We start from the raw sequence: 12,852 nt of genomic DNA, 5'->3' as shown, positions 1-12,852 counted from the left end.
GTGGATGAGAAAAAGCGAGACCCAGAGAGGTGAATGATTTGTTCGGGGTCACACAGCTCAGCAGAGATGGAGCTAGCCCTGACTTCTGGTCCTCATATTCTCAGGCCAGGGGCTTTGTGGTCCCTGGGGCCAGTATTCTTTGGTGATGTTGATTCTGGAAGATACAGGACTGGCCCTGTGTGTCCACGCCAGCCAAGACAAGGGCACGATTCCTGGAATGCTACATGTGGTTGATGTGGGCTAGCGGCCAATGGAAGAAGACCTCTGCAGTCCACATTAACACTCCTGGATGTATACAGTCCACCCACGTGGCGTTTAACTTTTAAGGTGTTGGAGAAATGCAGGTCTGCTGCTAAACAGAGGTGACCCACACACATGCGAAGTCTTCGTAATGTCCTTCTGCAATTTTTAAACATTTGAACTCTAAACTTTTCAACTTTAATAAATTACATTGAAGGTTTGATAGAAACAAATTGTAATAAGCAAGGGTTCTTTTGTCTCACGGAAGGTTTGTGTGTATTGAAGAATAGGAGATCATTTTAAAGCTCTGCTATGTAATATTATCTATGTTATTTGAACTACTATAACTTTTGCTCTTTTCCATTTCTACACCCAGATTCAAAGGATTCCAAGGAGAAGAATAAAATGGAAATCCTGTACATACTGGTGCCTAGTGTTGCCATCCCCCTGGCCATTGCTTTGCTCTTCTTCTTCATTTGTGTCTGTCGCAATAACCAGAAGTCGTCGTCACCACCTGTTCAGAGGCAACCAAAACACGTCAGAGGTCAAAATGTAGAGATGTCAATGTTGAACGCGTATAAACCCAAGGTAAAACTAGCAGTCCTGAGCTGCACTTATTCTATAGACTTCAAGTTAAAGCAAAACATACCACCCTCCCGAGCTTAGAAATCAAATGATATAGAATCAGAAGTTGTATTAGTACTAGCGTGCATTGTCAGCATAAGCATGCATCTCTAACTGTCCCAGGCAGCTCGAGCATACTTTCATCAGTGTGACCACTTTGGGGCTGGATGATCACCTCCCTGCCTTGCATAGAGTTTGCAATGGAAGGAACACTTATGAGATCATCTCTACCAGCCCTGCAGGACTCAGAGTGTGAGCTATTTTTCTAAATTTTCAAAAAGGAAATCCCATATTCTTCCAATTAAACTGAAAAGAGCTGAACAGACAGAGAAATCGAACACTGTTTACTAACTTTATTGTCAAAAAACCCTTTTATTTGCACAACAATGTGCATGTGTTAACACTACTGTACTGCACACTCAAATGGTCAGTTGTGTTACACGTTTTTTACCACAGTTTAAAAATCTATTTCGTGCCTAACCTAAATCCCCTTCTCTTTGGTTTCCATATATTTTAAGAGAAGTTTTGTCCTTCCTACAGTCTTTGAATGCTGTTTTATGATAGCCCTTAGCTGTCTCCTCTCTCATGCTAAATCAATCCACTTCCTTTTAGTTTTTCCTCCACATCTTTCAACGTTTGGGTTGCTCAAGGTCCTGGCAAGGAAACCAGGGTCACTGGCCCTTCCCTTAAATGGAACACACATCACATCTTGGGGCTGAAATACAACAGAGGCTTTCTCTCCGGAAAACTAGCACCTCAATCTCAGGCCTCTCGGGAAAGAGATTTCATTTAAATAATTTAGGATTCTTGCATCCACAGAAGCCTGCTTTTTCTTCATGTTCCCACTCCATAGGAACATTCATTCAGCAAATATTTATCTTCTCTGTGGGTTAGAGACTATATTATTCTTTTGACTCTCATAAAGAGAAGATGCATCATTTTTTTATACAGTTTTAGAGAAAAAAAATGCCTTCACACTCAAATCAATCCTTTCACCCAATAAGTAGCATAATTGGGCCTGACACATAGCTCTCATTTGATCTTACTTTGCTTTGCTGTTGGATATTTGTTTTTAATTTTAAAAGACTTAAAATATTTTTCTATTGCAGAGTCATACTTGTTGGTAGGGTTATGGGGTTTCTTAAATGCTAAAAAATTCATCATTAAGCATTCTGTCCCAAACAAAACCACTGTTCTCTTAAGTGTGAATTTTTACCAGAAAAAAACCCACAGACCCTGGAGACCACAGAGTTCACTCAGTGGGCTGGGGAATGGGTCGGGGGTGGGCGGAGGTTTAACTCTTGATATCCTAGCTGCTTTTGGCCAATTTACATATATTGTAATGTGTTACATCATAGCACCCTTAATCCTTACAATTAATAGAAGAAAATAGAAGGGTTAATATTAGTGCACATTCATGTAGGCATACCTAGTTGACCTTTTACATATCCCATGACTTCAAACTTGTAATGCAACAGTCTTTGTTCTATAAGAATCTTTCCCTGTCATTTCTGTTATGAAATGCTGAGAATCCTTACAAACACCAGAACTCTGGGTGAAAGTGAGGCCCAGATCAGTTTGGTTCCAGTAGTCACTGAGCAGCAGCCACCATCCTGGGGAGGTGGGCTCCTTGTTGCTATGGCAGGAGTCATAGAAAGAGTCATTTCCATTTGGAGAAATCATCAGTTTTGTAGGTCAGCCTCAGTCTGCAGCTTAATTCCATTGTTATCGGAGGTTTCTTTTGCAGCGCAACATGTCCAACATGCATGATGTTTGGGATTTATATCATCTTTCAGACAAAGATCTCAGAAAGCTTGTGGTGTCACAGAGAAAGCAAATATACATTCAGCGATACAAATTTTCAGAAACTATTCTAGGAACTTTTACATTCATTATCTCATTTAATCCTCACACCCATCACATAAGGGGGGTATTATAATCACTACTGTACAACCAGGGTAACTGAGACTGCAGATGAGTTAAGTAACTTACAGAAGGTCAAAGAGCTAGTAACTGGAAGAGATAAAATATGACTAGAGTATTTTTCGCATTGGAGAAGAAAATGGCAACCCACTCCAGTGTTCTTGCCTGGAGAATCCCAGGGACGGCAGAGCCTGGTGGGCTGCAGTCTATGGGGTCACACAGAGTCGGACACGACTGATGCAACTTAGCAGCAGCAGCAGCAGAGGATTTTTCAGCTCTAGGTAAAGCCCTTGAATTTGCCTGACACTATGATTTCTTCTTTTTAACTGAAGAAATCGTGCTGTGAAGGGGGAGTAGGCGGCCAGACGAACAACTAAATGCAACTCCATTTGTCAGTTTGCGCTGAATGCTAACCACAGGGATCACCTGGCTTGTGAATGACCTCCCGAGAGGCCTGGGTAACAGTTGTAAGCCTGAGTTATACAGCCCCAGTCCTGCCAGGGACATGTGAAATTTGGCCAAAGAAATAACAGTCCTCCATCCTCCATGGTCATGGAGACAAATGTAACATACGCTGGGATACATTTTTTCCTGAGACTTGGTAAAGCAAAACATTGTTTTCATCATTTCTGGACCATTTCCTCAGCATGCCTTGCAAAATCTCCCAGTGTCAAGATTTTTCCAACACAAGGCGTAGAGTTTCGCCTTAAACAGCTCACCAGCAATTCTGAATCAGACTGGAAGAAGGAATGTCTCGAGCATATGTGACTGGGTTGAGGAGGGAGAGGGAACAACAAAAACAAATGCTAAGGTTTTTTTTCTTTCTTTCTCTCCTAAGAGATTTGGCTCCAATCAAATTTGACTTATTCAGCTGTTTGTTTTGGTTCTTACTGAGTGCCTTTCCTGGAAAAAGCACAAAGGACTTTGTCGACCTTAAAGAAAATTCCTAAATGTAAACAGTTGATCTCTAAAACTGGTTTGAAAGGTCACCGACACATAAATATTACATGTACCTATAAAATCTAAAAAGAAGGGACACGCATAAGAAAGAGGGGGGAAAAGAGTCCTGAAAACAAACACCCTACCAGAATAAAATCAAAAGGAGATTTGAAGGCTGGGACGAGAAAAGAATGAAGGATGGAAGCTGGTCGGCCCTGGCCTCATACTTATTTATCCACATGAATGTGCCCTTCAGGTTTTAAACTATCTCTTTCCACTCTCTCCACTTGCTGAGCTGATTTTACCCACCCCTGCCCCCACTCCCCCACACTGAGTGTTTGTATTAAGAAGAGGCTTCTCTGGGAGATTAGAAATCCATACCCACAGAGGAGACAATAGGCAGCCCAGACAGACTGGCGATGGGACCTGGCTTGAGTCCCCACAGAGGTGGCCGGGAAAGTTGGAAGTTAAAAATTTGATGAGGCATGAGTCTCCTTCAGATATGTGGGGAAAGGAAGCCAGTGGACCAGAGAGGCATCTTAACTCTGAGCCTTGAACAGTCAGGAAATAGAGGTGCTCCCCCGGCCCCATCACTAACTGCCCTGTGACCCTGAGAAGCCAGTTTGCCTGTCTGTGTCTCAATTTTCTCAGCTGTTCAGAGAAAGAGGTCAACTGTGTTCATGCAAAGGACCGTTTGTTTATTTTCCTATTTTGTTGGGCTAAAGATTTCAATCCTTTCTGTTGGATAAGTTCATCTCCTATCTTTTCCATCTTTAAAATCCTCTGACAGTACTCTGGTGATGCAGAAACTAAGGAGGGTTATTCTATCTTGCATTACACATTTTACAATCTGAGCAGGATTTTTTTTTTTTTTTAAGTGCTACAGAAAATGAAACTTCTCCAAGAATTCTGGAAACCCTAACTTCCCGTCTCTCTGCTTCTTTCCCTTTGCCTCCCCCCAGCTCCTGCCACCCTGCCCCAACTATCATGTCTGAAACACAGAGTAGTCTCCTGGGGGAGGAACGCTGTGGAGTTCACCTCCTGGGGAGTTAGGAAAGGGGAGAGCCTCCCCCTCAAGCTCAGGGTTAACCCAGTTCTGTCTTTCCCTATGTGACCCACTTACGTGGGATTTAGATCCACAGAAAGGTTAAGGGGTGGAGGAGTTTGAAAATGAGGAGCAGGAAGACTAGGGGGAGGGCTACAGGGTCAAACTCCTGCAGCTCTTGGCTGATTATAAGGAAGATTTGGGCTTTATATATAAAGTTTGCCTATAGCTTTCTAAAACTGGTGGCTGTATTTTATTTTATTTAGTTTTTAAACTTTTATTTTATATTGGGATATAGCCAATTAATAATATTGGGACAGTTTCAGGTGAACAGCAAAGGGACTCAGCCATGCATATACATGTATCCATTCTCCTCAAACTCCCCTCTCATCTGCCCTGCCACATAACATTGAGCAGAGTTCCCTGTGCTGTGCAGTAGGTCCTTGTTGGTTATCCATTTTAAATATAGCAGTGTACACATCCCAAACTCCCTAACTACCCCTCTCCCCGCACCCACCCACTAGCAACCGCAATTCATTCTCTAAGTCTGTGAGTCTCTTTCTGTTTTATAAATTCATTTGCATCATTTCTTTTTAGATTCCACATAGAAGGGATGTCATACAATATTTCTTCTCTATCTGACTTACTTCATTTAGATGACAATCTCTAGGTCCATCCATGTTGATGCAAGTGGCATTGTTTCATTCTTTTTAATGGCTGAGTAGTATTCCAGTGTGTGTGTGTGTGTGTGTGTGTGTGTGTGTGTGTGTATACACACACACACACACACACACCACATCCTCTTTCTGCATCCCTCTGTCAGTGGACATTTCTGTTGTTTCTGTATCTTGGCTATTGTAAACAGTGCTGCAGTGAACATTGCAGTGCATGTGTTTTATTTCTCACCTAACCCTCATTTCTGTTTCTTCACTTCCAGACTATTCCTCTCTCCTTTTCTTTTCCAGCCAAAGTATTCAGGCTTTACTGAATGGACTGACACTTGATTATATTCCCTGGACCAGTCCCTTTTGCTAGCAACATACTTTCATCTAAAAAGCCCTGCTGTGGTTGGGGGAACCCTTGGGAACCCCTGTCCTTATCCAATGTCACTACACTTATTGCTAAAACATCCTCAATAACTTTTCCACTCATTCTTTAAAGCCATTGTCTCCAAGGCTTCTGAGCTCATCATGCTATTCACATGGCCTCTGGGGAATCACTAGTGATGTAATTTAATCCAATGACCTTTCCTAAGTCTTCTTCCTCCTTAATTTCTCTGGAGCATTCGTCTTAGCCACCATCTTGAAATACTTTTTCTCTTGGCTCTCCTCCTATCTCCTCCTGTTTCCTTCACCAGTTCTTTTGACTCCCTAAAGGAGCGCCTCCTCTGACGTTTGTCAGTTCTCTTTCCTCTTTCTTTCTCTCATGCTAATTTCATCCTCTGGCATTGCTTTAGCTCCCAGTTGACATCATGATTCAGCAATCTGGAAGGACCTAATCTCAAGTTATCAAGTTCTTTCTCCCAGCACCCAGGAGTCTCTCTGGGCCTAAATTACCTTACTCTCTGGGCCAAACTTACCTTTCCAGCCACATTTGTTCTTGGTTTATTTCTGGGAAGTAGTATGATATGCTTCAAAGATCAAGGATTTAGAGACAAAGAGATATGATTATAAATCTCGGCTTCATTATTTACTGGCCATGAGATCACTGTTTTCTCATTTATAAAACAAGGATACAAATAGTGCTCAGAAGAGATTTTAAGATTTATTTTTATTGAGGTATAATTGGCACACATGATATTAGTTTCAGGTATATAACATAATGATTCGATATTTTTAAGTAGTGCAAAATGATCACCACAACAGGCCTAGCTAACATCTGTCATAGTTACAACAGCTTTTTTCTTATGATGAGAACTTCTAAAATTTACTCTCTTAGCAACTTTCAAATGTGCAGTACAGTATTATGAAGTATATTCACCATGCTCTACATCCCTATGACATTTTATAACTGGAAGTTTGTACCCTTTGACTCTCTTTACCTGTTTTGTCCCTCCCACCCAAAAAGCTCCCCTCCCTGCACCCACCCCCCACCACTAGTAGCCACCAATCTTCTCTAAAAGAGATGTTTCTGACACTTCAAGATAAGTGTGTCTGGCACCTCACAGGTACTCGACAGCTAGAATTTACTATTATTGTTTGCTACAGCGAGAATATGAACAGTCACAAACCTTTTAGTCAACTACCAAATGTTGTGTATAGGATTCTGCGGGCTGGGGAGGAAGATATAGGATTCAGCAGCCCACAGCATTAACTGGGGACAAGGGGATCAGAGCAAAGATTATAGTGATAACTCTTTAGGTAGCTCTGGTATTCCTGGGCCCATCCAGTGAGCATAAATCCTCTGCCCCACATCCTGTTCACACCCTGGATAAAACCCCTCAGGATGGACAGGACAGTCTCTACCCTGTGGTGGTATGAGGACTGGGGGCCATCCAGTTCAGAGCTCAGCTTTAAACTATGTCTGAAGAAGCTTTACTTCTAGGAAGAATGAGTATTATAAATGGATATTATGAAAAAGCTAAAGTACTTTATTTGCATTATCTCAATATAATCTTTACAATAATCTTCTGATCAGATTAGATCAGTCGCTCAGTCGTGTCCAACTCTTTGCGACCCCATGAATCGCAGCACGCCAGGCCTCCCTGTCCATCACCAACTCCCAGAGTTCACTGAGACTCACGTCCATCGAGTCAGTGATGCCATCCAGCCATCTCATGCTCTGTCGTCCCCTTCTCCTCCTGCCCCCAATCCCTCCCAGCATGAGTCTTTTCCAATGAGTCAACTCTTCGCATGAGGTGGCCAAAGTCCTGGAGTTTCAGCTTTAGCATCATTCCTTCCAAAGAAATCCCAGGGCTGATCTCCTTCCGAATGGACTGGTTGGATCTCCTTGCAGTCCAAGGGACTCTCAAGAGTCTTCTCCAACACCACACTTCAAAAGCATCAATTCTTCGGCGCTCAGCCTTCTTCACAGTCCAGCTCTTACATCCATACATGACCACAGGAAAAACCATAGCCTTGACTAGACAAACCTTTGTTAGCAAAGTAATGTCTCTGCTTTTTAACATGCTATGTAGGTTGGTCATAACTTTCCTTCCAAGGAGTAAGCGTCTTTTAATTTCATGGCTGCAGTCACCATCTGCAGTGATTTTGGAGCCCCCCAAAATAAAGTCTGACACTGTTTCCACTGTTTCCCCATCTGTTTCCCATGAAGTGATGGGACCGGATGCCATGATCTTCGTTTTCTGAATGTTGAGCTTTAAGCCAACTTTTTCACTCTCCACTTTCACCTTCATCAAGAGGCTTTTTAGTTCCTCTTCACTTTCTGCCATAAGGGTGGTGTCATCTGCATATCTGAGGTTATTCATATTTCTCCCGGCAACCTTGATTCCAGTTTGTGTTTCTTCCAGTCCAGCGTTTCTCATGATGTACTCTGCATAGAAGTTAAATAAACAGGGTGACAATATACAGCCTTGACGTACTCCTTTTCCTATTTGGAACCAGTCTGTTATTCCATGTCCAGTTCTAACTGTTGCTTCCTGACCTGCATACAAATTTCTCAAGAGGCAGATCAGGTGGTCTGGTATTCCCATCTCTTTCAGAATTTTCCACAGTTTATTGTGATCCACACAGTCAAAGGCTTTGGCATAGTCAATAAAGCAGAAATAGATGTTTTTCTGGAACTCTCTTGCTTTTTCCATGATCCAGCGGATGTTGGCAATTTGATCTCTGATTCCTCTGCCTTTTCTAAAACCAGCTTGAACATCTGGAAGTTCACGGTTCACATATTGCTGAAGCCTGGCTTGGAGAATTTTGAGCATTACTTTACTAGGGTGTGAGATGAGTGCAATTGTGAGGTAGTTTGAGCATTCTTTGGCATTGCCTTTCTTTGGGATTGGAATGAAAACTGACCTTTTCCAGTCCTGTGGCCACTGCTGAGTTTTCCAAATTAGCTGGCATTTTGAGTGCAGCACTTTCACAGCATCATCTTTCAGGATTTGGAATAGCTCAACTGGAATTCCATCACCTCCACTAGCTCTGTTCGTAGTGATGCTTTCTAAGGCCCACTTGACTTCACATTCCAGGATGTCTGGCTCTAGGTCAGTGATCACACCATCGTGATTATCTGGGTCATGAAGATCTTTTTGTACAGTTCTTCTGTGTATTCTTGCCATCTCTTCTTAATATCTTCTGCTTCTGTTAGGTCCATACCATTTCTGTCCTTTATCGAGCTCATCTTTGCATGAAATATGCTATTTCTCATATGCTATTCCTTTGGTATCTCTGATTTTCTTTAAGAGATCCCTAGTCTTTCCCATTCTGTTGTTTTCCTCTATTTCTTTGCATTGATCCCTGAAGAAGGCTTTCTTATCTCTTGTTGCTATTCTTTGGAACTCTGCATTCAGATGTTTATATCTTTCCTTTTGAGCCTGATTTTGGGAGGTGAGAAAACTGAGGCTTGAGATTAAGATTTTACCCAAAGTCACTCAGCTGGTTAGTGGCAGAGCCAAAACTCGAACCCAGGTGTGAGCAGGTCTGGAGCCCAGTGTTCCTTAATTTTCTGGCTGCTGAAATACACATGCCCAAGTTACAAGCCCACCGTGGCTCATGCAGACATACAAATTACTGACGTCTGTTCTACCTCTTTACAGGCAGAATTGACCCTCTCCCACTGACACTATAAAGTAACCCCACCACAGAATCAACCCTGGTCACTACCAAACATTCAAACTATCAGAAAGTTACATTATAGAGAAAAGAACTGTTTCTGAGGTTAAATCACTTCCAGAGAAGCGTAGCTGAACTCTGAGCAAATGTGGCCAGCTATTGGTTGGAATGTCCTCCAGGATTTGATTGCTTAAGCCGGAAGGCACTTAGTTTGGCTGTAGTCTTTGAAAATGTCCATAACCTCTCCAAATCAAATGGTTGTGGCCTTTAAGCTTTAGAATGTAATCATTTCCATTTATGAGTGGGGTCAGTTGTTTCACAATTCTACCACTGTTTACCTAAGAACCAGTAAAATGCACAGGAAAGGAAAACCAGCTTTAGAGTCAAATGAATTCCTCTCAGATACTAAAAACTCTCAATCTTGTATGCTATCCAGGGCTCTTATGCCCAACTCAGGTAAAGGCTGCTGTTGAATGGTTTTATTCACTTATCCCAGTCAACTAGTGTGAGCAACAAAGGATCAGCCAAAGTCTAGGTCATCAGAAACCAGAGAGTAATTAATTACACCTTGACATTCCACTTTTACACCAGTGGGACTCATGCTTCTAAAATTGTGGAGCCCTCTGAGGCTCCAAATGAAAACTACCCTCTTTTTCCCAGAAAAGTGCTCCATCTTTGAAGCCAGACATAGGTGGAGCTGAATCTTGGCATTACTACTTAATAGTTATGCTTCCACAGGCAAGCTACCTAACTTCGAAGGCCTTAATTTCTTGATCCATAAAGTGCAGAAATCATAGTATGTATCTCATGGGTTTGTGATGAGGGTTAAATGAGTTGATGCATTAAACAGTGAGAGAGCCCATGAGGGAGTATAGTGTAGTCATGAGGAAGACAGACCCTGGAGTCTGAACTTACAACCTAAATACTAGCTGTGTGGTCACTTAACTGCCGTTCTTCAGGTTCTGCATCTGTGAAACGGGGATAATAGTCATAGTGACCAATTTCATAGGGTTATTGTGATATGAAAGGAATTCATATGTATAAAGTACTTATAGCCTGACACATAAACACTCCACCCGCAGCCCCAACTTGCAGCCATTATTATGATCTCAGCATCTGGCACATGGCAAGTATTCAGTACATGGTAGCTCAGATTACAAACATCTAGAATAGGAACTGTGTCCCCTCTCCTCGTGATTCTTAAATGGTTTCTCATATGCTATTCCCTGTGTATACTCTTTGGTATATAGTATATATAGTATCAGTTGACTGAGGTAACCAGCTATGAAAATACATCCTATACAATTGGTTGCACATGAAAATAGAATAAACTGATGACATGGCCCAAGCTATAAAGTGATGTCTATTTCAAAACCTGAATCTCTTAAGACAGGAGCCATGCAGAATATAACCCAGTAAAACACTAGTTGATGGCTCTTACATTTTTCTCTGCTGGCATTTCCAAAGCATCTTCCTAAAGCAGAGTGTTACAGTCTCTGTCTCTATTAGTCAAAATTGCTCAAATTGGTTCTGCAGAGAGACTGTAGTCATTCATCATGCCAGGAGCAGGGACCAGACACTCGTGAACTGATTGATCCAGGAAGGCATATTCTTTTCTTTCCTTTCTTTTTGAAAGTCATATTCCATTTATTCCAGTGGTTCTCTCATTTATTCCAGTCCCAGAGCATCCTCATCACCTGGGAACCTGTCAGAAGTGCAGAATCTGACTTACGGAATTAGAAACTCTAGGAGTGAGGCCTAGCAATCTGTGTTATAACAAGCCCTCTGGGGGATTCCAGTGCCTGCTCTGGTGTAGACTCTGCTGGTCAGTACTTGAGATTCAGAGAGTAAGTCTGCAAGGAATATAGTTCTCAGAGAAGCCTCCAAAGAGAAACAAACCTGGTCGTATCCTCCTATTATCCCAAATACCACCCCCTTCCCCCTGAAATTCCAATAGGGCCACGATCTGCTTCATTATTCCTCTAAGAGAGCTGAGGACAAATGCCGCTTGTGGGACCTACCTCTCCTGCAGATACTTGATCCAGCTAGAATCGGCATGTGTGTGTAGTGAAAGATATTTGTGAGAGGGCAGCAGTGGTAGGGCATAAGGCATGGGAAAGGAACCAGTGTAAGGGATTCAAGGACTGTAGGAGGAGGTTTGTCCATTGCAAGAACGTGGACGTCAATCCTTTCCCAGCACCTGCTGCTGAAGCTACCTTCCTGTCCCGGAGCACCACCCTGGCTTCTGGTTCACACCACCGTCCTGGGGCTCTGCTTTCTATCTCTGTGTCTGCGTCACTCTGGACTCAAAGTAAAGCCATCAATCATGCCCCGTTCAGGTTAGAGGTGAAAGGTCACAGAGCGGAATCAGTGCTGCATGCCAACGTTGATGGCCATCACAAAATCCTCACCTCATTTCCTGTGGTAATCATTTAGGAAAAGTGAGCAGGAAATAGCAGGTTAGTCGCAAGCTGTGTCACCCAGAGGTGTATTATCACCTAAGGTGTAACTTCCCAAAGGTGGAGAGAGATAAAGTTGCTGAGTCTGTCGCTCTTATCCATCTTCCATCTACATAATTGCAGTTTTTTAAAAAACTCTACCCATGGTTCATTGCTTTCATACTTCAAGTTAATGGATGTAAAAGGGGCACATGTCCTCGCTTAGTATGCATCACTCAGGTGAGAGAAGCCTGGCCTCTGTAGCAGCTGTTTAGACAGGACAATATTCATATGGACTCACACCTAACAACTCACCATCTAAAAATGTTCTCTCTTCATTTTCTTTCTGGTCAGAGCTCATTGAAGCCTGAATACAGTTGCTCTTCAGAAATTTCAAGGGGAAGAAATACAATCAGATTTTAGAATAATGTATCAACTTCTACATCAACTCTGATTTTTCTCCCCCGCCAAAATTATATAATTTTTTAAACCACACTGAGGCAGATGTGTGTTTACTTTGAGAAGTAAAAATGTTAACATTTAAACTGAAAGCCTGTTTCACTTTTAAGGTACTTAATTGCCTTACAGCATATAATAAACGGAGCCCATCTTGTCATTCAACTAATGGAGGGAGTGATAAAGAGATAGGAGCCCAGGACCCTATTCATTCCAGCTTTCCTTTGTACTTGGTTTACTTTGGCATCGTGCCTCATGTGTATTTTACACTTCTTTACATTTTGTACATCCCTGTATGACAAATACTTGTCAAACAAAAACTAAACAGATTTATAACCCTTTAACTTGAAATGAGCCAAAATTGAACTGCCAAAACTTTATGACTTCATTTTCTTTCATAGTTTTCCACTACATTGGTTCAAACAGACAAACCCCACTTGAGGTCAAGCAGAGGTCATTT

At 42.1% G+C, this 12,852-nt stretch overlaps 1 protein-coding gene and 1 long non-coding RNA gene across 3 annotated transcripts in view; one reads left to right on the top strand and one right to left on the bottom strand.

Annotated features, from left to right (window-relative positions):
• Positions 1 to 12,852, top strand: part of ROR1 (receptor tyrosine kinase like orphan receptor 1) — a 467,486-nt gene that overhangs the window by 446,562 nt on the left and 8,072 nt on the right. For both annotated transcript variants that reach the window (XM_061411731.1, XM_061411730.1), the window contains one exon: positions 617 to 828. In XM_061411731.1, coding sequence (XP_061267715.1) covers positions 617 to 828 — 212 coding nt within the window. The remainder of the gene's footprint in view (positions 1 to 616; positions 829 to 12,852) is intronic.
• LOC133244482 (uncharacterized) overlaps positions 219 to 12,852 on the bottom strand; it is a 38,177-nt gene continuing 25,543 nt past the window's right edge. The window contains exon 3 of the long non-coding RNA XR_009735413.1: positions 219 to 754. This is a non-coding gene — a long non-coding RNA (uncharacterized LOC133244482). The remainder of the gene's footprint in view (positions 755 to 12,852) is intronic.

Source organism: Bos javanicus, chromosome 3 (assembly GCF_032452875.1).
Source record: "Bos javanicus breed banteng chromosome 3, ARS-OSU_banteng_1.0, whole genome shotgun sequence".
In the NCBI taxonomy this organism is placed as follows: domain Eukaryota; kingdom Metazoa; phylum Chordata; class Mammalia; order Artiodactyla; family Bovidae; genus Bos; species Bos javanicus.
This window is presented reverse-complemented; position numbering and strand designations above follow the sequence as displayed.